General features: G+C 45.0%; 1 protein-coding gene across 2 annotated transcripts in view; it reads left to right on the top strand.

Moving 5' to 3' along the window:
* Window positions 1-25,056, top strand: part of RAB3GAP1 (RAB3 GTPase activating protein catalytic subunit 1) — a 1,600,561-nt gene that overhangs the window by 171,647 nt on the left and 1,403,858 nt on the right. For both annotated transcript variants that reach the window (XM_069616562.1, XM_069616561.1), the window contains exon 5: window positions 7,102-7,180. In XM_069616562.1, the coding sequence (XP_069472663.1) occupies window positions 7,102-7,180 (79 nt within the window). The remainder of the gene's footprint in view (window positions 1-7,101; window positions 7,181-25,056) is intronic.

The following is a 25,056-nucleotide window of genomic DNA, read 5'->3' as shown; positions in this document are numbered from 1 at the left end:
CAGTGAGCGACAACAGACTAACACCAGAGCCGTATACCTGACCTGTCCCAATACAATGGTCGGGCAAGGTCAGGCAATTACTGATCATGACACACACCTGACTTCCATCACACTTTCCCACACTTTCTCGCCGGAGCACGAAAGCACCCTCTGAGCGAGGAAAAGCACATGAGGAAACAGCAGTTCCGAGATGGTGGCTTAATATAAGGAGAAAGACGGCAAGACCAAAGAGGGAAGTGCCCATGACCTTTAAAGACCATTACTTTTGTGATCCTTGGAAAGTAAGAAGCCTAAGACTGGGAACTAAAGCTGAACAAACCCACACTGTGCATTGAATTCGACCACATCACCCCGACCCTCATAGAACTTGACTGGCTCCCGCTGGAATCCTGTATCATCTTCAAATCCTGCTGTCACCCTGAAGTCCCCCAAGCTACCTCACTGAAGAAAGTCAGCATCTCTCAAGGCCTCTGATCCACCAAAAGTCAGGACATGTGCAGACTTGAACTCCGCTAGTGCAGGAAGGAAAGAACCACAAGCATCAGACTTGCCCCCTCGCTTCTATAGTTCAGGAAGGAATTTAAGACCCTCTTTCAAGGAATGGCTCCTCCTTAGCGTCTAGGTCTTCCCGCCCTCCACTACACATACTACCTGAAACTGGGTATTCTGATCCCCACTGGTCCCTCCCCATATTGATTGTAGATGCCATGCTGACAAATTCCCCACCTTCTTCATCCCCTGTTATTCGCTCTCCACTCCTTTCACTGCTCCCCCTCACCATGTTCTTCCCCTAGGATGGTAAAGTGCTCTGTTGCTTCTCAATGCTAGGTCTGCACTCAATAAATACCCTACTGAAAAGAATAAAAATATACTTTTTTTGTAAGCCCAAACACAAAGGCAACTAAACGTTAAGGATACTACACTAAAGCATACAATATTTAAGTGCGGTGGTCACCCCACTATAGTTAAGTTTAGTATCAAGTTCCATAGGAAACCCGCCAACTGAATTGCTAATAACCTTTGACTTGCATGACGGATTTGGCTAATTTTTTGCAAACAAAAGGTTTGTCACAAGTCCACCCCAGCCTGGAAATTCTGGGAATGATTTGTTAAAAAATCAATTTATTAAGAAAGCAAAAAACACTGTTTTCGGCTTACTCGCATTAATTTCCCCATACAGAAAAAGTCAACATTTCTGCACAGCGACATAAACCGCTGGATGGAATTGGACTAGTTACGAACCAACCTGGGCACGAAGCATTGACACTATTTCCAGGGACTGTGGGGTCTGGGGTTATTCCATCCAGTAGTTGTTAAAATATTTGATTGGAAAAGGGGGTCCCCTTCTCCCAAAATTATAGCTATATAATGGTGCATTGGTGCACCCATGGTGCAATGCAGGGGAGAGGCTTTTCAGGAATGAAAAAGCAGCACTTTTCCCCCAAAATTCTATTGCTCATAACTTTTGACTTGCCTGATGGATTCGGATGAAATTTCAAAGCGTTTATCAAGGCCCTCCCACCCCCAAACTGCACAATTTGGGAACAATACGTTATGGAACGAAAAAGATATTAAGAAAATAAAACGCCACAGTTTCACAGTTGTCAGCCCATTTAATGTCCCATAGAGAAAAAGTGACATTTTTCAACAGTTGTACCCTGAAAAACACTAGGCACATTTGGACCAAATAAGAAACAACTTGGGCACAAACCGATGACATAATTTCCTTAACTGGTTTGGATGACATTTAAAATAGGTTTGTCAAGGGCCCACTCCACACTGGAAAATATGGGAACAATTCAACATCAAATGAAAAATGTTTTTGGAAAACATTAAAATGCAGTTTTCAGTCTGCTCCCATTTGTTTCCCTTGGAGAAAAAGTGCAGTTTTTGGACGTCCGTAGCGTGAAAACTGCAGGCAGATTTGTACCAAATTCCCCCACGCCCTTACAGAGTCCGATAACGTTCTCGGCAACAGAAAGAGACTCAAAACTCTTCTGTTTATGTAGTCACTCCTATGGGAACACTGTTTGTTTAGAATGACATTGCTTAGGTGACCTCGCTGTAGGCGCTATGCAAATAGCAATAGCAATCGCATCAGGCTATAGGTCGGGACTGGGAAAGAAGGCGCCATGTGAAGTTGTGGGGTAGAGAGCCAGTTATGGGTAGCACATTTTCAGTTTATCAGGGAAAGACCACATTAATCTCTCACGATTACAGCAGCAACACTGCAAGAGGCGCTCAGAAAAAAAATGTGCATTACATGAAGAAATTAGTGATAAGGGGTAATGTGAGAGGGTTACAGAGGGAAAAGACAATTGAGTGGCGTTAGGGTACCTGGAAAAAGGAAGGGGGCACATGTTGAGTGCCTGTGAGGACATGGAAGACTTTTTAATTCTGAGAAATTTTCCCTGTTATCGTGGGAATCTGCCAACTGCCACTCAACCGCAGGGGTTTACGTTATTGGAAATGATTACTGTGAAATTATCACACGCGTAAGGAGTTAGAAAAAAAGGTTTAACATCTACAGTGCCTAAATCTACTGGGCAGGGGGCAATGTGTGTTTGGTAATAAATTAATGGTGTGACACTGCCATGGATAGTAGGCCCAAAAAGAAAGATACTGGTGTAACATGTACAGTGGCGACAGCTAGTGAGACCTCAAGAAACTATGCAACATGTTCGGCCGTGGCCACCGGCCATGACTGAAGGCCATGGCTAATGGACCCTGAGGAAACTAAGATGTAGCAAAACCTTGAATTAGTGAAAAACCATTTGTTAAGAGAGAGTTAAGGTGATCAGATTTAACGCAAGTAAACCCCTGAAATTCAGCACTCTCATTTCAATCAAGTCCACCTCGGAGAAGAAAATGCATCACATGAACCAAACAGTGATGGGGGGCTAACAGCCAGGAGAGGGCCAGAAAGGAAAAAAGCAAATGAGAAAAGTGGAGGGGACCATGGAAAGGGGAGTGGGGCGCTTGTTGAGTGCCTATGAGGACAGGAATGAGTTTTGGAGTTTCAATCTTTATCGGGGGAATACCAGAGGAGTCCCGCAGACATGGGTAGTTCAATGCTGCTGTATGTGTAGTTTGTTGCTATTATCGGGCGAATCCCATGGGACTCGGAGAGATCTTCTCTCCTGGGCAGTGGGCAATGGGTCACTGTGCCGAAGGTCATGGCTAGTGGTCCCCAAAGAAACCTATTGGTGCAACATGCACAGTGGCCACAGCCAAAGGACATGGACAATGGCCATGGCTAGTGGGCCCCAATTAAAACCTATTGGTGCAGCATGTACAAAGGCCATGCTAGTAGCGCCCCAAAGAAACCTGTACAGTGTCCAGTGCTACAGGCTGTGGCCAAAGGCCACGGCTAGAGGGCCCCAAAGAGACCTATTGGTGCAACATGTACAGTGGCCACAGCCAAAGGACATGGAAAATGGCCATGGCTAGTGGGCCCCAAATTAAACCTATTGGTGCAACATGAACAGTGGCCACAGCCAAAAGCCATGGCTAGTGGGCCCTGAAGAATCTATGGTATAACAAAACCATTGAAATGCATTGAAAAAACGTTAGTTAGGAGAGAGATAAGGTGATCAGATTTAATTGAAAAATGCATGGCAACAAAACCTTTGAAATTCAGTGGGAAAAATAATTGGTTAAGGGAGAGTTAAGTTGATCAGATTGAATGCAACAAAGTGCAATCGCATTTCGAGCAAGTCCACCTTAGCTGTGCACCCACTGTATAACCACAGTGATGACACACAAATTACATAACTATTTACATCATGCATGAAATAACTGTCACTGGTTTGATTAAATAAATTTAGAAATAACATGTGTACATATTTAACACTTACACAGTACAGTGTAGTCTGTTTTTTTAAATGTTAACATGCCGTATATAATTAGGTAGCATAAGTAACTGATTCTTTTTCATGTTAGTTAACCAGACTTCTAAGTCTTAGAATATATATTCTGACAATGCACACGGGCAGCTACTTTCTTTTGTATGTGATTATTTTTTATAAAACTTTGTCATTCAGAAAATAATGTGTTAATGTAATAGTACAGTGAGGAGAATTGTAAATTTGAATGTGAACACTGACTAATTTCATAATACTATTAAACATGTTTCTACTTCTAGCTATTCTTATTTATTTTTACTACTACGTATACTTAATATATTATGTTTTAAATTCCTGAAATAGATTTACCAGAATCCAGTACTTTTCCTACAATTAAGTATTGCTGTTTACTAATACATGAAATTCAAACCATACGTATAACTTTACATATTTGTATTTTAAAGTGTATAAGTTAAGTATTACAAAAGAATGCACCACATCATATCATACTTCTGTATGAGTGCATTGTTCCATGTCTTGTTGTTGTTCTTAAGTGTAATAAAATAAAATATGTATCAAAAGAGGTCAACAACAATATTATAACTTACTTAATCGGTAATGTCATTTTATGTAATTATAGATCTCATCGCTGATGTCATGTATGATGTAATCGGTGATGTTCTGAGTGGTGTCATCTGTGATGTCACCATTGTGGTCTTACGCTGTAAAACAGGTTTTCTTTTAGTTCTTATGCCCACGTTTTGGCCTTCACCAACAGGTAAGTAAAAAGCAAACATTGAGGAAAAAAAGAATTGAATTCAAAGTAGGGGTACACCCCCGATTCCATAACTCTAGGGCTGCCTAGGGAATCCTAGGTCAGAACACCACAGCCATTTAAGTGCAGTGTTTGGGAGTGGACTTTACACCTAGGCAATTCCTGTGATGTGAGGGGTCGGGGGGCACAAGAGGTGCATGTACACTCGCACCTTAAAATTCAATTATGGGAAATCTCACTTCTAGGTATTACAGAATTGCTGGAGCCACTTATGTATGCCATTGATCCCATTGTACAGTTTTAGAGGTCACGGGTGCAGTGGGTAAAGTAGGTTCGGGTTTAGGTCCAGCTAAACGGCAGTTCTGATCCTGTTGGGGTTTTTTCTTCTTTGGATTCATGGCTCCAGCCCCTCTCCTCTTATCCAAAATCTCAGTCAGGGGGGTCCCAGCCCTCCAATAGGAAGGATCTGCAGCATTTAAATGGGTGAGGGATATCCAATCATGGACATTCACCTACCTGCCTAGTGACAGACTTCCCCTGGGAGAAATGTGAATTGCGATCAGCCATTTGAATTTCCATTCACACAAAGCACAGATCAGGACACCATGAAAGTGCATGCTCATATTTCGAGTTTTCCGGTCCACAATGCAGGAAGCGTGCCAAAAAAAGACAAGATGACCAAAGGACAGTTCTTAAACATGTAGGGCAGCCATTTGAGTAGTTGATATTCAAAATGGCATTATTGCTGTAAAAGAAAGTTGCTGTTCTGTAAAAGTTGTAAAGCACCATTCACTCCCACACATTTCGCTGCCAACAGCCTGTCCTAGGCACATCATAAAGGCATATAATTTTGCGAGACACATAGAAAAAAGGACATTGAGCCTCATTAGGACCCTGCCAGTCCGGAAACAAGGGTGCTGGTAAACTTACTGGCACCCTTGTTTCTGAAATGGCATATTACAAGTCTGCCTGCTGGAGCTGCCATGGCTGACAGGCCTGACCCTGCCGGGCACAACAGCCACGCTAGACAGACCGGTCACATAAGCACTGGCACCGTTGGCAACGGTGTTGGTGCTTCCGTGTCCCCACTCCCATAGAGTCCCATGGGACTCTATGGGAATGGGAGTTACATTTTACCGGCACCTCCGGGCAGCCAGGGTTGTAATCTTCCAGTGGCACCGGGAAGTCAGGCAGCAGTAAATATTTACGGGTCCGGCGGCAACCTGCCGGTTACAGCCAGACCCCTAATGAGGCCCAGTGTCCCTGTAACACTCAACTAAAGGTGGTGTGTAATACAACATGAAAAACTACACAAAACATTATTGGGCTAAACAGTCTTCCTGCGCTGGCAGCCTTAGGGACTGACCATTGTCCCCAATATAAATGTGTTGAGTATGTGAGAGAAGCTAAAAAGGTTTTACTTTCTGGAAAAGTCAGACAAGAATCTCAGACATATACAAATATGATTAGGGCCCCATTGAAATCAATGGTGGTAAAGCTGCAACAATAAAATATCCCTCACACATGGGTTCCGAGCTGTCTAATGTTGAAGGACAATTCCTTTTAATAAATGCATTGAGCTCTGAGTTGATGTTGTGGTAGTTGTGTAAGTAGATCTCTAGTGATCCGTCATGGTATTAAAAGAGCCTGCCTAGTTGATCGAGTAGTTGGGGGGGGGGGGGGGGGGGGTTGGTGGAGTTTTGCAGCTTTAGAGGTTGAGTACATCTGTGTGAAACTGACTATATCGCCAAGGCCTAGGAGGAGTACCTTATGCTTGAGCCAATTCCAGTTCTCAACCCATTCATGTATATGGCCTTCAAGCAAATAGTTGCACAAGCCAAGAGTTTCTTTGGGCCCCTGGAGCTGGAGTACATCTTGGTGTCCTCGTCCGAGGAATGGATTGTGGCGGGGGGGGGCAGATAATAGTAATGTATATATGAAAGCAGTGGGTGAGAGGGGCCTTTAGTGACTCCACCAGTGACTCAACTGCAGAGGTACCCCATTTCAACTGCTGCTTCCTGTCATTGAAGAATGACCAAAACACACCCTATTGTAACGCCATATGCATCACGGTTTAGATGCGTTTCATGTGTGGGATAGACCCGGATGTGTTTGCCAAGATCCAAGGACTTTTTGTCTCTTGAGGATGCATTCTAGCATGGATAGGATTCATGTATGGACTGTCGAAGTGTGGCATGTTTTCATTTGTTGTTGCAACCATAATTTTCGGCTCCAGGGTCGTTTTTACAGAATAGGGTGTGATGGGTCAGGGGCAACTAAAGCTTTTTGGATTATAGTTGACTTGATTGGTGTAGTCCAGAGAGATGGTTTTCAAGCATGCTTCTGAAGGGACAGAGTAAAATGGAAAGTTTCAATTATTCGAATATATTTACTTTAGATTTGTCTTTAAGAATGCGTATTTTACTGTATAGTGATTTTGGTTATGACGTGTAATATTTATTGTATTTTTTTGTTTTTCAGACACACTGCCATTAGCCTTGCAAGATTTGTTGGTAACAGACAATGATTTTCCTCCAAGAGCTCATTGTCTTGTACGATGGTATGTACATACATGTCATGTATATGGTATAACCTTAATCCTGAAATATGTGGTATTTATGGAGCATAACATGTAATCATTGTAACATATCTGGAAGTTGGATCACTGAACTCCTAAAAGCAACACAATTTTCTTTCTCAAATCTTTTTTATTGAGCACCTGTACCACTAGGTATATCAACAAGAAAATCTTCGAATCTCCTCCAGCTCTCTGATAGATCCATACAGTCGCACTGCAAAGAAGAACTATAGTCCATCATACCCTTATGTGAAACCTGTCATCCACTCTTTCAAACCCTTCCCAAGAGGGTGGCTCACCTGGTAGTCTCAAACATGACTCTGATTGAGCAGCCCCTCCCCAACAATAACAACTCTGCTTATGCCGGCAGAAACATACATTCTCCATCATGACACATCAAACAGTTAGCCTCTTGATTGACAAAAGCATTTTCCCCCGGTGTATCACTTTAAACCCTTCTACAAAGTGCTACATATAATTAACTCTCTTCACCAAAACCTCCTTCCTCCCCTACACTAACACCCCCTCCCTAGCAAGCATGTCCATGTCAGGAAAGAAGAAAACACTCTTACCCCAACTTGGAACCACCATTTTCTGTGTGCCCTCCTGCCCCATTCTACCGCTAGTGTTTAGCTGATCTCTAAAATAGTGCAAAGTTAGTGCATACTTTGCCATGTCCCCCATTGTTGTATGCGTGTTCAATACTTTTTCCTTACATATCTCCCGATTGTCGTCACAAATATTTAACTTAACAAACAAATTATGTTTTTATTAAAGTTATGTTGTTTAAAATGACAGTGTTTGAAGTCTAACTGAAATTAAACATTTATTTCGAGTAACTCTTAATTTGTGGAACAGTACAGGGACTGTCTCTTCCTTGCATTGTCCAGAATATTTTTAACCATCCACTTAGTAAATATACAAACTTTATATTTTTACCAAAGGCTTTATTGTTCTGTGTTATCAGAATATTAGTCAGACCACAAGTGTTTTTTTTTTCTTCAATGGGTGGCCAGTGTTTTGTCCTGCATGCAGCTTTGAAAATAAATACACAGATAAACATAATATCTTTCATGTACCGTTCCCTTCCTCTCTTGTGCAACATGATTTTTACTAGCTTTGGGTAGAGCATGTCTTTTGGGTTTACCGCAACATTAATTGAATCTCTTACCCTGTCCTTGTGTCAGGCAACTAGAGCCCATCAAGCCCTTATTTGATTCTTTGCATTTTTGTATGTGTAGTTTTCCAGTAAAAAATTCAGGACTACAGTCCAAGAATACAAGGCAATAGCCAGGGTTGCATCAGCACATGCTTGACTTTATGTGGTGCCTTTAGACTGTGCGCTAACTGTTTGAAACTTAGTTTGTCTTCAATAAGCACATACACATTTTCTTGTGCTTGACATAGTACTTTTTTATTTTGTATTTTCCAAATCGTTTTTTTGTTCGTATTGTATTATTTGCCATACCATTTTTTTCACAATTTTGTCTTTAGTTTTGTATTAATTTCATACAGTTTCATTTTCATATGCTCTGCTCATCTCTCAACACGTGTTTCCCCATAGTGGTTCCCATGGTTCATCAGGAGAGGGACTAACATGAAAGGTAATATACCTCAACAAACAGAATAGAAAAACAAGGGATGAAAAGAAAAGGAGTTATTTTATGAATAATGCACACTTCTTAAATGTTTTTCTCTACACATTTAGGTACACGATTCGTTCCATTTAACATACTCACCCTGAATATTTGCTGTCTTTTAAAATCAAGAAAAGCCTTGATGTTTTTCCTGTTAGATTCAATTATGTCTTCTATGTTCAGTTACCTTTAGAAATAAATTATGACTGTTGTATTGTGTATATTCAGTAACTAATTTCCTTTTTGCTCGAAGTATGTAATGCCAAATTGCAGAAAGGGCTCTTCGATCCAGATCCTTTCAAAACTAACTTTATATTCCATTTGTCCCCATAGTTATTTTTAACATTGGCCAGAAACCGGCTAATTCAAAACCCTATACTTTAGAAAAAGTTGAGTGGCCTCTTCTCTCCACTTAAGGAGACCCATTCCTTGCCTTATCTTTTTCTCAAAGAGCAAAAGATATGATTCTTTCTCTCACATCGCACAATCTGCGTTGTGATTGACAAACTGTTTCTGTTCTGGTTTTATGCAGCGGCGGAATGACATCATCACGTACATTAACGTGATGATGTTTTTGCATTTAAAACCGTAATGCGGCCATTTTGAATGCCGTTATTTGGTATAATTATATCTCAAATAAGTGTTTATTTAGAATAATGAAATCTCGTTGTCGTGTCCTTTGACGCATTTAAGACGTTATGCAACCATTTTAATTTTGCATGTAGAGTTTTCAAAAATATATAGTCATCTAACAAAAATAACAACAATTTGGTAAATCCTATGACAGACGTGATACTACATTTCATATATTCAATTTCATTAGTCAACACTTCGATTCATAGCCAATAGGCCATCTCATGTTTCAGGCCTGACTGGCACTTGTCCATGAGGCAGATCCATTTTGCATCTCTTTTTCGCAAGAGGAACTCACTATTTCCTCCTCTCTCCGGGGATTTCACTTTCTCTAGCCCCAGGAACTTGATTTCATGCATCTGAGTTAATTGTTGTTCTCAACAAAAGTGTGTAGCCAATGGATAACTTAGATCACCATTTTTTATTGCTCGCAAGTGTTCCATCAGTCTTATTTTCAGTGCCCTTCTTGTGCTTCCTATATACATTCTGTTGCAAACGTGTTTGATACCATATATAACAAATGTGCTGCTACAGTTGATAAACTGATTTATGAGTTTACTTTTTCCATTTGGTAAGATTTGTTTTTTGGTTCCATTAAGGATCTGTGGACAAATTTTGCAGTTCCCACATTTAAAAGTCTCAGTTGGTGGTGGTGCATTCAAGAACCTACTTAAGTTGTTTGGAGGCTCAGTTTTTAGGAAGCTTGGGATGACGTATTACTTCAGTGTTGGGGCTTTCCAAAATATGATAGTTGGATTTTCCTCCAGATATTTATTGATGGTATCGTCTGTCTTAAGGATATTCCAATGTTTTTTCAAGATGCTCTTAGTGATATATGAATCACTACTGTACGTGGTAATGAAATTAACTTTGGTCATTTTGTTAGTTTTTTCCTGTTTGTTGGGAAGTAAGTAGCTCCTTGGAATTTTTTTATGCTCTTGATATTGCTCTGTCCAGATTTTCCTGTTGATAGCCTCTTTTAACATCATAGCGTTTTTTGGAATGTTTCTTCAGTGCTGCAGTATCTTTGACCCTCAATAGTTCTCCGTATGCAATATTCCTGATAATATGTACATGATTGCTCTGTGTGTGTAGAATACTATTCACCGCCGTTGGTTTAATGTATAAGTCAGTGAGAATTGTGTCTCCAGCTATGTACAGTTGTAAAAAATAATTTTTTTCTGAGCTGTTTTTCTCCGTAGGTTTTATGTTGTAGTTATTCTCATTCAAGTATTTTACATAGTCCAATAAATCTGATTTCTCTACGTTCTAGATCATGAGCACATCGTCTGTGTACCGACCCCAAAATATGATGTTATTTCCTTAGTTGAAGGTTTTGTGTTGCCAGGCATGATTTAGTTCATAGTGACCCTTAAAAAAATGGCATTAGATGGTGTAAATTTTGCGCCCATTGCCATACTTTTTCAAATGGGAAAATGTTGTTGATCAGTACAAAAGTTTACATTTTTCAAAATCATTTTGTTTTGATTCAGAAAAGACACTGATCTGGTATTTAGGAAGAATTCTGTACTTTCCAGTCCTTTTTTGTGTTTAATGATTGTATACAAGGAAACTACATCCAGTGTAACAAATATATAGTTTCTCTCCCAAGGGATCTGTTCCAACTGTTGTATTAAGTGTTTTGTAGAAAAGATGCCAAACCTGTTGTTAATGGTTGTAGATGTAAATCAATTTATTGGGAGATCCTTTCTGTAAGGGAACCTATCCCATTGATGATTGGGTGACATGGTGGGACTGTGTCGTACTCCTTATGAATTTTTGGTAGGAAATATATTATGGACATCACTCGTTGTGTGGTGTCCATGTATGCAAATTCCTCATCGTTTAACATGCCAGTCTTTACTCATCTTGTGACATTTTTGTTGTAACTCTTGTAACGGTTTGCTTTGAAGTTCTTGGTAACCATTTTTATCATTGAGATGTTGCTTACCGTCTTTCACGTACTCTGTCCTTTTCATTAGGACAATATTGCCCTTTTGATCAGCCATTTTTGTTACTACATTTATAATGTTCGCTAAATCTTCAATTGCTCGTTTTTTCTTTGAGGGATAGATTGTAGTGGAGTTTTACGTTTTGTTGTTAAGGACATTTTGTCTGAGATCCTTGCACACAGCTTTTTGAAAAATGCCTACAACATTGTTTTCTGGTAGTGTAGGTGTGAACGTAGTTTTTTATTTTCACTTCAAAAGAATGATGCATAATCTGCATGAAACAATAAAAGATACATTTTTGTCAACAGTGGAAAACACTGATGCCCATGACTTGTTTGAGGGAATGAATGTGTAAACATTGATAAACAGATTTTGAGAAAAAATGTAAACCCTGGAAAAACATCACCAGAATCGGAAGAAAACAACTGAAAACTGGAAACCATATCTGTACATTTCTGGTGTTTCTTTTTAGTGTGACAAATCCTTGGATGTCACTTCTTTTCCCTGAGGGAGAGCCCCTTCCCATGAGGCCATGGACGTGAGGCCACTACCCAATGGTCCCCCTGAGCTTGGTACTCAGCGGGAGGATTTCATGGGGAGGGACCTTGTGTGCATCGACTAGGGACGGCTATCCAGGGAGAATGCAGTATACTTCCCATCAATCCTCTTCACCTAACGCTCCTTACCATCCCATGTATATTCTGTTATGGTAAAGGCTCTTTTATACCATGCACTATCACCACCTGCGTAGTCCCTTGGCGCTCTGGCAGATCTGTAAAGCAAGAGGGTAAGGTGTGGGGGGGGTACGTTGGTAGGACTAAGCTGGACAAAAGAGCAATTCAGTTTACAACGTTCACTGAGCGTAGGTGTCAATTTTCGGTCGGTAGCTGTCATGTGCTGTTGTGCGAGTATGTTTGGTTTGTTTCGTTGTTGCGGTGTAGTGAAGGGCATATGGTTTGTTGCGCTGTAGAGGTATGGTTGTGTTTTAGTTCAGAGCTTGAAAGGTGTATGCAGAGAGATGAGGTTGGTTAGTGGTGATATTGTATCGTAGCCCCTCCGTTTTGGCTGCCTGCGGCACATATCCCTTTCAATGTTGTACATTGTGGTGCACTTGATATGATATGGCATTTGTAACGCGCCTATACACAAGTGTACTACCACTTCTATTTTCTGTGCTAGGGTGTGGGTTGTTAACGGGGCTGTATAGTGGTGGTACCTTCACCACCTCCCGAGTTCAGACTAATGGATGTCCACATCACTTTAGCCATTGGCCCATCCTGGTGTGCAGCAACCATCGCCTCCACGTATCCCTCGAGGAGGGGGCACCTCTTCCCTGTGCCTCTTGATCCCTCTGTTCAGTCACCATTCTTTCCCCTTTAATTCGAATGCCCCCTATTTGTGGTTCGATTAGGTCGGTCCCATCTCTCTCCTTTTGTTTCCGGTCGGGCCCTTATATTGGAAAGGTTGCACCTGGGTCTCCCTCACATTCAGAGGCCTCTCTCCTTCCCTGCACTTTGCTGTGCTCTGTCCTAGTCCCCTCATTGTTTCCAGTTGTGTGTCCATTCCATGGGGCGTGGGTGTTGCTCATTAGTTTTCATCCCGTTCTGAGTTGAAGAGCCAGGTTTTTAGGAGTTTTCTGAATTTGAGATGGTCCTTCATGGTTCACATTTCTCTGGGGAGGGAGTTCCAAAGTTTAGCGGCTAGGCAGGAGAATGCTAAATCACAGAGGTTTTTCCTTGTGTATGGTTTAGGTTCTAGGCGGATGTCGTCACTGGGTCTGAGTGTTCTGGTCGGCTGGTAAATGGTGATTTTCTGTTTGTTGAATTCTGCTCCCTTGCCATGGATTGCTCTGTGTTATGCACATTGTTTTGAAGGTAATTTGTTGTTTGACTGGCAGCCAATGTATCATCTTTATTGCTGGAGTGGTGTGGTACCTTTTGTGAGAGTTTGAGGAGAAGTCTGGCAGCTGTATACGTTGTAGTTTCTTCATTAAGTAATCCGGTATTCCAAGATATAGGCTATTGGCGTAGTGTATCCTGGACAAGATGCGGGAGATGGTGGCTAGTGTTTTGTGCGTGAAGGAGAGGAATGGTAGAATCTTTTTGATTGTGTGTAGATGGAAGCAGCATTTCTTGATTATGCGTCTACTTGCAGTTTTAAGGTTAGCTCATTGTCTATTAGGATTCCAAGGTTTTTGATAATTTTGGATGGTGTGGGCGCTGTTCCTGGTTCTGTGGGCCATGGGATGTACTGGTTGCTTCCTTGGTGTTTGGATATAGGCATGATTTCCGTCTTACCCGGGTTAACTTTAAGGCTGTTAGTGTTCATCCATTCGTAGAGTTCTTTCAGACAGCCTTTTAGAGTTGAGTTCTCTTATTGTACATCTTCGATTTTGTAGATGTTTTGGGTGTCTTTAATAGTAGTTGTAGCAAGTGAAGCTTTGTCTTTTGTGAGGTTGATTAGTGGAGTCATGTAGATGTTGAAGAGGTATGGGGACAGGGAGGATCCTTGTGGTTCTCCACAAGTGGAGTGCCGCAGTGCAGATTTGAATGGTTTTATCCATACGGTTTCTGTTCTTTCAGACAAGAAGGATCAAATCCAAAGCAGCGCCATTTCTGTGATCCCTATTTCTTCCAGTCTCTTGGTGAGGATATTGTGGCTGTCTGTGTTGATCGCTGCGGAGAAGTAGAGTAGTATCAGTGCCGAGTTTGTGTTGATCTTTAGGTCATCCGAAATGGAGAGAAGTGCCGTCTCTGTCCCTCTCATGGGTCTGAACTAGTACGTGTCATGTTATGTAGTAGTGGTACTGAAATGAAGAAAAGTCAGATCCACCTTAGAGAGAGCTCGCAGGGAAATACTGGGACGAGGAGGAGGTGCAGAGGTATGAAGAAAGATCCTCAAAACCCTAAGGAGCTATCTATTGTTTCAAGAGTTCTGATTGGCCAAAGCCAATACAAAATAGAAGAGGGAAAACTAAGCAGAGAGTCAATCCCCTCCCAGGAGGATCCAGGAGCCTGGAGGATGTCCAGCATGGAGGAGAGAGGAAGCTGCTGACCAGGACGCGAAAACGGGGGAAAGAGTATTTCCTGACTGGAGAGCTGGAAGAGGGGTATTTCGTCGGAGCTGAGCTGTTGGACCGCACAGACGTGGATAGGCTCGCAACCTGCCCAGCACCAAACTGCACTGCAGTTGTCACACAAACAGAGAGAGCATGCGAGAAGCGAACGGAGCAACAGAAGTGCTTGCAACCAGCGAACGAGGCCCGATGTAGACCCAAAAGGTACAATTGCTGTTTGGGGAAGAGAGGAGGGCAAGAGAAGCCCGGAAACCAGAGTCGGAGACCCAAACATAACTTTAGAGACTGCCTTAAGTAATCTCAGACACAATAGTACCTGGTAGGGTAGTGAACCAGGTCCATCACCAACAAGATGTAAAGAGGAAAGACTGGTCTGGGATCCGCATCGGAAGAAAGACGTCATCACAACCACTCTTCCCCGTCGCAGTACCTGGAAAGGAAGTAAATCAATTCTGCCAACCCAGGTTTGCTAAATTCTGCCAACCCAGGTTTGCTACCTGCACCCAAAATAAGAGCCTGTATAGGACCTGGGGAAGGGAGTCATTCCCCAGCCTTCGTGAACTGTGAAGCCAAGCGAGATCAGGGGAAGGAAGCTATAACCCCCTGGTGTGTACTGTGAAGCCAAGCGGAAGAAGGCCCGGGGAAGGGAGTCATTCCACTGGCACTGTGAAAGTATTGCAAACATGACACCCGATGACGGGAGACAAAACTAAGGGCATAATGAATTATGTTTGAGTTCGAACTCTAGATGGATCTGAGTATTTTACAGCATTACAAGCTGGAAACTTTGTTTCAACTCTTGGAAAGGAACTGAGACCTGCGGAGGGAGTCATTCTCTCAGGCAGAGTTCCCACCTTCAATTGGAACCATTGTCCAGAAGAAGAGAGCCATTCTTCTGAACCAAGAAGATAGACTACCTCTTTAGTATTAGTTACAAGTGTGAGGGAGAGAAGTAGGCATTTTGACTCTTTTTATTTACTTGGACATTCTGACCGAATCTTTAGTTCCTTAGTTGAGGCAGAGAAACCCCTCTTAGAGTTAGGGAGAGCAAAGTTGCATCTTTATTTCGATTAAGTAAAAGTTTATGCCAACAATCATGCCACCCGTGTCATTCTCCTACTTCTGCACCCTTATAATAGGTCACAGCTTCAGCCACATTTCACAAAGGGTTGAGAGAGTTTGTAAATGTCCATTTCCCCAAGATTCTCATGTTTCAGGGCAGTGCATACAGTACAGGACCACAACACCAAAAGCTAATCCCTCCTCAGCACTCCAAACTCCAAATCCCAGCTCTCAGACGTCAAAGACCAGCAAGAACCCAGTCTTCGGGCTGTTGTCAGGTTCTACTGAAGTAAGTAGGTCTTCATCTGGTAGCAGAGACTGCACAGCACCCATGGGGCATATGCAAGCCCACTTCCTTATGCATGAGCATCACAGCAGTCATGGTATCCTATATATCAACCAGGGTCGGGGGGGGTCTTTCTGCTGGCCTTCCTGATTCAGCCCACGCTTCCCTTGGCTGCGCTACTGCTGCACCGTAGCTTAATCTTCCCAGACGTATGCCATGCACTCATAGTGCCCTACAAATGACAAACCAGTGGGATTTCATTTCCAGGGAACAGCAACCATCTTTTTCTGAACTTGCTCCGCCTACCCCCCCCACCCCAATTAAATACTTTAGTTGATTTATCTAGTTAAAGAAGTTCTGGATGAAAAGAGAGGCATTCATAATATGCAGAGGAAGCTTTTTTTAAAATTTCATCCTGCCATAGCTATTGGGGTCTAGCCTAGTGTAGGGTTTGGGGGAGTCCACATCCCTCTGGTGAGGGGTGTGAAACAATCTATCCTAAGGTACTCCAGGTTGAAACCAAAAGATAGACCAAACTCCTTTTGTTAACTATAGCAGAGCAGTCCGGCATCACTCAAGAGATGAAGGAGGGCTGGAGGATGTTTAAAGTTCGTCCCCAATAAGATAACCAGATATACCGTCCTTTTGCCAATGTTGTCCTTGCTGCACGTCGCTCTGTAAGGAAAAACGGGTTGAAGATTGGGGGTGTTAGTGGGACAAGGAGGAAAGGCAGATGCAGAAACCTGTTGTCTTGATAAGTGACGGTTGGAAGTAACCGATACCTGCATTCCAGTATTTAAAATCCTTATTCTGGGGGGGAGGGGTCAGGGAGGTGTCAGGGGGGGGGAGGAGCCACAGCGTGTAGTATGGCTCCTTGACGTCTCACAGCCCCAGCCCAGCGACCAAAGGAAGTGCAGCGGTGTAATGGCAAGATTCTGTTTGATTTTGGGTGAAATGACTCCTGATCACCCCAGACATCGGTGGATGTACCTGGGGGAGCATTCTCCCTGGGGTTGCGGAGCGTGGCTCCCATGTGGCATCGGCGAGCTGCCAAACAAAAGGGTGGCTCGGGATGGTTGCCCGATTTGGTGACCCCCGGCTCCTTAATGTCAGCAGCAGCAGCAGCAGGCCGGCAACAGGGTCCCCAGCATTGATAACGGAGATGACTTGATTGGAAGCTGATGCCCCCTGGCCTGGGCAGGTGTGGCATCCCGGAGGAACAGCAAGAGAGGTGGGATCCCAGCGTGGCCTTAACATTGCACAGTGCCCCGCTCAGGAGCGGGAGTCCTGCGGCCCCAGCAGCGGAAGTCGCCCGCTGGCCTTGGCCACGGCAGGGCGGCGTGGTCCAGGGTCCCCAGCAGAGAAGTGCCAGACGCCGGGCGCACAGAGTCTCCCGCCACTGGGGGGGGGTAGGTAGGGGGGGTGGATTCATCCGCTCACCTCAGGAAAGGAGATAGTCCTTGCCTAGTGTCCCCGTTGGTGGGGGAGGAGCCCCACCTGATGCTGCCCTCAAACGCGCACGGAAGGAAATGACCAAACTCAACCGGAGCCCAGGGGAGCTGCCTCAGCCGCAGCGGCGTGCCCAGCAGTGACCGTGCCACCTCCCGCCCTGATAGGTTTCGAGGGTGACCAGTTTCCTTGGAGGCATGGGATCACGGTGGGCCTAATCGGGCAAACGGGAGCAGCAGGGGTTCTTCTATTCCTAACCTGCCCGGGACCCCTGGCACACACACGGAGGTTCCGATTGGGGCCAAGTGACTTGCAGCACACAAGTGGACGGGCGAGCACGGCTGACTAGTGATCCAAGGGTTGGCCCAAAGGGGGGGGGCATACTCGTGTCCAGATCATGGCGAAATCAAGTAAAACTGTAAAGCAATTAGAGATCTCTACCATGCTAGTCACAGGCACTGTGGAAAAAAGTCTAAGAGCGGGACCGGATCAAAGCCATAATTCATGCAGAAGACTCTAACACGGCAGGGGGGCCATGACAAAAAAAAATACTAAAGATGCGCAGAGGTCCTCATGCAGAAGATCACCAGCTTAGACAAAAGGGTGGAAGAAGCTGAAAGCAGGATAGCAGACGTGGAAACAACTGTGTGAACAGAATTATGTGATCGGCGAAGGAACAGACAGGATCGCGGCACTCAAATCTGGGTGTGAGGCACTGGAAATGAAGCAGGAGGACAGTGAAAATCGTTCCCGACAGCACAATATTCACCTGCGTGGTATACCTTCGACAATCCCGGATTCAAACCTGGAGGAATATGTGTTTGAGTTTTTCCGCTCCATTTCATCCCTTCCATCTGATGCTCCTATGGAACTGGACAGTCGACCGCATTCAAACGAGGCAGTCCCAGGCCCGCCCCCTGACGTTTTAGCTAGAGTCCATTTCTTTAGGGTCAAGGACGAAATCATGAGAAAGGCTAGAGATTCGCCATTCATTCACTTTAGAGACACAGCAGTGATGTTGTTCCAAGACCTAGCCTCCTCCACACTGCTAAAGAGAAAGAACCTGAAACCACTAATGGAGTGGCTGCGTGAGCGAAACATAAGTTATCGATGGAGCTTCCCAACGGCATTACAGTGCACAGTAGAGGGGACTCACTGGAGAATCCGAACAATGAAAGAGGCTGAGAAACTCCTGAAGTCCTTCGGAGGCAGTCAAAAGGGGACGGAGGAATAGCGACAACCGGGCAAGACCCCTGAATAGAAGCAAAAGAGTAATGGATCAAACTTAACAGGAAACGGAGACCCAAAGGGCCAAAGCAGACCGGCAAGGGAGAGTTTGTGACCTGAATCGTATCTTCGAGTGGATTGTGTCCTCCAACGTATTCCTCATCTTAGATGTATTCCATCGAGCTTTAACGCTTTGGGAAAAGAAATTCGGCAGAGGGCGCCTTGCGTCGATGTCGTTGAGTGGATGGTTCCTCGAAGGCTTCCGTTGAGGGTGACATCATCGGGTATACAAGTAGCACGCGTGGTACCCGTTGGCCTCAGTTCTGTTTTCCGCGGTACATGTTGCTTCGGAGATTCGGCGTGCCTCGAGTTCTGTGACGCAGTGAATATTACATATATATTTCGATATGTTCTCGTCATCGACGCTGACTACGACCCCGCGATCGAGTTTCAAAAAGTGTAAATCTTGCAGTTCGAAAAGGTCTATCACGGACCCGCATCGAGACTGTCTGTGGTGTCTCAGGGAAGGCCACGACATGGAGGCCTGTATGAAGTGTCAGGCGATGACAGGGAAGGACTTGCAAGAAAGGAAGGGAAAACTACAGGTAGGTCGTAAATCCAACCGGAAAGCCTCTAGCGTCGAGTCGAGGTCCCGTGAGGAGAAGTCTCTTTGAGGCGAAAGGCATCGGTCCAGCTCCCGAAGCGATTCCCATCGCTCGTCTTCGACAAAAAATTGAAGAAAAGACGCACAGGTCCCCCTCCACCTCGTCCTCGGACGAATCCCCAAAAAGAATGAAATGCCCCACAAAACATTCTTCCTCCGAAGAGTGGGAAGCATTCAGGGTTAAAATGATGGAGGTGTTCGAAAAAGCAAAGCCTCGGTCCGTGCCTTCTTCGGAAGCCAGTCGGGAGCGTCATCGCTCCGACACTCGCGCGCCCTCGGGCCAAGGTGATCGAAGAAGGAAGGAGCAAGAAACTTCCCGGACGCCGAACGAGAAAGACCGCTCGAGTAGAGTCGACCGCTCGAGGTCATCAATGCCGTCCGAAACCCAACGCACCTCGAAGGGCAAATCTTCGAATAGCGCCTCGACGCCCTCGAAGCCGACTCCGTTGACGACAACTATTCCGTCGGCTCAATCGACGCCATTGACACCTTTTGTCGACCCCGAAGCCCTCGGCGCCAAAGGTTCCAAAGGCTCCAGTTCAGCCAACTCAACCAGAAAAATGAAAAGAGAAGTCAGCAAAGCCTGTAATGCCTTCAGGGTCAACTAACACACCTTCTCTGCCTCTCCCAGAAAAGGTTTTTAAACCTCTTCCTTGGAACACATTTTTCAAGTCCCTGACCTCAATTTTTGAGGAACAGGAGAGATCTGATGAGGAGAATGTACCTTTTGGACTGGAATATGGTACATCAAATGTCCCAGAATGCCTGATTTCTGAAGAAAGCAGGATGAGGGACCTGGTGGAATCCTAACACAATGCAAGTGGCATTGATACATTTCCTGAAACAGATTTTGGCAGGCCAGAACCAGGAGAGCATGCCAGTCCCGCATACCGTCAACTAATGACAAAAGTGGTCTATTATTTAGGATGGGCTAGACCACCTACCCAATTCATCCAGGATGATTTGACCGATATATTGGACCATGGTCCCACCGAAGATCCAATCCTACCCTTGCATGTAGCCTTTCAAAATAAGGTGGCCAAAAATTGGGAGACTCCGGATTCTATTCCTCCAGTGAATAAATCCCTTACTTCAAAATACTGCCCTGCCAGTAGCGACCCCGGCTATCTGTCTTCACATCCCACTCCTGAGTCTGGTGATCAGGCAGCCACAGCTTCAAATAAAATGGCGTACCCTTCTCTCCCTCCGGACAGGGACAATAAGCGTGTGGATGGCTGGGCATGCAAGGTATTTTCAGCTGGGAGTATGGCGTTAAAATCAGCCAACTCCACATGTGCCTTGGCAAAGCTTTTGTACACTCTGTGGGAGTGCATTGGAATGGCGGCTGAGCACATACCAGAAGGGGATGAAAGGGGAGGATTCCTAGCCATTGTTAGAGATAGAAAGGAAGCCATGCAGGAAGCCCTTCAATCTGGATTGGAACCTGCAGATAGTGTGAGCAGGTCCATGGGTACTAGCACAGTAATACGCAGATTTGTGTGGCTACGGAAGTCGGGTTTCGCACCAGACGTACAGAACCGTCTTCTGAACATGCCTTTTGACGGGTCTCACCTTTTTGGCAGCAAGGCTGACTAGAGCCTTGAGAGGTTGCAGACCTCAGAAGCAGCTGCCAAGTCTTTAGGAGCTGCTATTTGAGAACCTCAGCCTTTTCGTGCGCCAGGACAATCTTGGAGAGGACGATCCTATCGTTGCTACTCCTCATATGGAAAGGCGAGAGGAATGGCCAGTCAAGGGGCCAGAGAAAGGCCACTTGCGGTGGACGAGGAAAACGTGCAAAGCCACCGCCAGCTGCAGCCTCTTTGCCATCAGCGGCCGCAGCAACCACCACAAAACCACTTTGAGGACTTGCATCACAAGACACCTGTGGGACGCAGGCTGTCGCAGCATCTGCAAGAATGGTGAGCCATTACTTCAGATGTTTGGGCTCTAGAAATAATAGCCTAAGGTTACTGCCTTACTTTTCTAACGCAACCTCAAAACAATCCAACAGGGAGACCCTTTGAAGTTTTCAGAACCGCTCCAACAGCAGGAAGTTCTAACCCTGCTGGAGAAAGGTGCTATAGAGCCAGTACCTGTAGCGGAGAGGAACAAGGGATGGTACTCCCCGTATTTTTTGATTCCCAAAAAGGACAGAGGCCTGAGACCCATCTTGGATTTAAGAAACTTGAACAAGTAAGTTCAATATGGTCACTCTTTCTCAGATCCTTCAGGCCCTTCAACTTCAGGATTGGTTGGTGTCATTGGACCTCCGGGATGCTTATTTTCATGTGCCAATTCATCTGAAGCACAGAAAATGCCTGAGGTTCGTAGTTGGCGACTCACACTATCAGTTTCGAGTCGTGCCATTTGGATTGACCTCTGCCCCGAGGGTCTTCACCAAGTTGATGGTGGTGGTGGCAGCGCACCTCAGGAGAGGGGGGGGAGGGGATTCACGTCTACCCCTACCTGGACGATTGGTTGATCAGGGCACGTTCCGCCGAATAAACACTGGATCATCTGAAAGTCACCTGCCACTTCCTCCGCAGACTGGGCTTCTCCCTCAATTTCAAGAAGTCACAAATGACACCTTTCCAACAGCTCCAGTACATAGGGGCTGTATTGGACACATCCTTGGGAAAGAGCTTGCCTCCCAAGTCAAGGGCTCAAGACATTCTTCAGATTGTTTCCAAATTCCAAAATGCCCAAAATCTCCAGGCCTACGACTTCTTAAGGTTGCTGAGCCTCATGGCATCCTGCATCTTCCTAGTGCCAGAGGCACGCCTGAGGATGAGATCCCTTCAATGGGCTCTAAAGACTCAATGGTTCCAGTTCTCAGGTCAAATGACGGATTTTCTTCAGATTCAGAACAAGGTTCGGCAGGATCTTCTGTGGTGGACTTGCACAGAAAATATCCTAAAAGGAGAACAGTTTTGGCAACCATGGCTGGAGATTACAGTAGTGACGGACGCCTCACTCATGGGGTGGGGATCTCATGCCAACGATCTGACAATCAGCGGTTGTTGGGCTCCATCGGAGTCCAAAGTACGCATCAACCTTTTAGAGCTGAGAGCAATCAGACTAGCGCTGAAGGCTTTTTTGCCATATGTCAGAGGAAAAAAGTTCCTAATAATGATGGACAACACAGTGGCCATGCATTATCTAAACAAAAGAGGTGGTGTAGAGAGGCAATGCAGCTCTGGTATTGAGCAATTCAAGAAGGAATCTCCTTAACGGCAGTTCATCTAGCCGGGGAGGAGAATATGACGGCAGATGCTCTGAGCAGGCAGAGTATGGTGTCCCACGAGTGGGAACTGGCTCAGGAAGTCATTCAAGAGATCTGCGCCCTTTGGGGAACCCCTCAAGTAGACCTATTTGCGACCGGAATCAACCGGAAGTGCGAAAGGTATTGCTCAAGGGAATTTCCCCTGAGAGGAGCCCTAGGAGACGCGTTCGTGGTGGAATGGAACTTCCCACTATTTTACGTATGCCCTCCGATTCCCGTCATTCCTCAGGTCATCAGGAGACTGAGACGGTTCGGAACCCGCATGATCCTAATTGCCCCGGATTGGGCCAGGAGAACATGGTAACCGGACCTTATAGACATGTCCATCTGTCCCCCTGTACGTCTTCCTCAGAAAGAGGACCTTCTCTCACAAATGCAGGGTCAGGTTCTGCATCCAGAGTCAAGATTTTCAACCTTCACGCTTGGTATCTGAAAGGATGAGATACAAGGATTGGGACCTTCCAGATGACGTCATGGAGGTGTTGCTTTCGGCAAGAAGACCAGCAATAAAATCTCTATACCGTTGCCGTTGGAAAAAGTTTTGCAACTGGTGCAGCGAAAAGAATGTTGATCCTTGTCTGTGTTCTATTCCGGAAGTACTGTCCTTCCTCTTGTCCCTAGCACACAGAGGTTTTAATGTTGGGACAATTAAGGGTTATCTTGCAGCGCTTTCCATCTTCAATCGCTCGTCGGAAGAATGCTCCCATTTAAAAATTCCTTTAGTAGTACAATTCTTAAAAAGTCTCACCAGTGTGTTTCCTCCTTATCCTTTCCAAGTACCAATTTGGGATCTCAATCTAGTTCTAAAATTCTTAATGTGTGCCCCTTTTGAACCCTTGCACACTTGTCCATTAAGATTACTGATATGGAAAACTGCTTTCTTAGTTGCTTTAACATCTGCAAGAAGAGTGAGCGAATTGCAGGCACTGTCTTCTGGGCCACCCTATACTGTGTTCCATAGGGACAGAGTGGTATTAAGGGTTAAACCCTCATTTTTGCCTAAAGTTGTATCTGATTTTCATTTAAATCAGAAAATTGTTCTACCCTCATTCTACCCTCCACCTCCTCCTAGTAAGGAGGAGGAACAATTGCACAGGTTGGACCCTAGAAGAGCTCTAAGCTTTTACATTTCTAGGCTTTCCAAGCTTAGAGTGGATAATCAACTTTTCATTGGCTACACCGGAAAGAAATTGGGTCAGTCGGTGTCAAAACAAACCAGATCACGTTGGATTGTGCTTTGCATTTCAGAATGCTACAGATTAGCAGAGAAAGACCCACCAGAAGGGTTAAGGGCCCATTCCACCAGAGGCGTCGCCTCTTCGACAGCCCTTCAAAGAGGTGTTCCCATAAAATCCTTTTGTGAAGCAGCAACTTGGTCTTCGCTGCATACTTTTTCAAAATTCTATAGTCTGGATGCTTCCCAGTCTAAGGAGCTGAATTTTGGTAAAGCAGTACTATATTCAGCCATTTAAGGGTATCAAAATATCTACTCCATTGGAATTGTCCATACTGCTTTGGGAGTCTATCTAAGATGAGGAATACGTTGGAGCACACAATCCACTCGAAGAACAAGTTACTTAGCAACTGGTAACGTTATTTCGAATGGATGTTTCTCCAACGTATTCCTCATCGCCCTCCCAGCCTACCCCTCTATAGTTTTTTCCGGGTTACTGCCACTGCAACTCTCGCAAGGCTGATACCTGATTACCGGCACAATCTACTCAGTAGAACAAGAGTGAGGGGGAAAAACAGAACTGAGGCCGACGGGCGCCGCACGTGCTACTTGTATATCCGAAGACGTCACCCTTGACGGAGGCCTTCGAGGGACCATCGACTCGACGCACAGCGCCCTCTGCCGAATTTTTTTTCCCGAAGCAGCTAAAGCTGGATGAAATACATCTAAGATGAGGAATAAGTTGGAGGAACATCCAATCGAAAGAACGTTAGCAGTTGGTAAGTAACTTGTTCTTCTCGCTCAGGAGTACAGAGGCTGCAGGGGCCGCGGTCCGGATCACGGGGGAACGAGGCAGTTTGACACCCCAAAAGGCCCCACTTTATGTACGAGAGAAATTGGGTCCCCGGAGAGACTTCAAGGAGGTCAAATGTCCTTCTCAGATGGTTAACCAGGCAGTTCCATTGAAATGGAGGTTGGTGGCTGGGAGGGGGTAGTTGGTAAACCTGTTTAACTATGAGCTTGCTCAGTAGTTGGTTTTATTTGTTGGGGTCGGGGGGAGGTGGGGAATGTTTTGCGGGAGGTGGTGTTTGTGGGGGGAGAGGGAGGTCACAGTGGTTTATGGGTACGATCACCTACAAGGCAGTCGGGGCAGCATTGATACATTGAAAGAGAACCACATAAGTACGGATCCGGGGTCATCGGGGTAGGAGCCGTGAGGGGAAGTTACGCACCCTGACTCCCCTCCTCCATATTGGGTAGCCCTCAAAGGGAGCTGCTCCTGGTGACTTGGAACATCTAGGGCCTGAATTTCCCAGGTAAACGGAAATCCATGGCCTGAAAGCTCTCCGAGGTCAAGGCAGATGTGGTCTGCATACAGGAAACTCACCTGTTGACGGCAGACAAGGGAAGAGTCA

This window comes from Ambystoma mexicanum, chromosome 9, assembly GCF_040938575.1.
Source record: "Ambystoma mexicanum isolate Mex_15411 chromosome 9, UKY_AmexF1_1, whole genome shotgun sequence".
Lineage (NCBI taxonomy): Eukaryota > Metazoa > Chordata > Amphibia > Caudata > Ambystomatidae > Ambystoma > Ambystoma mexicanum.
The sequence above is the reverse complement of the archived record's forward strand: the minus strand, read 5'-3'. Positions and strand labels throughout refer to the sequence as shown.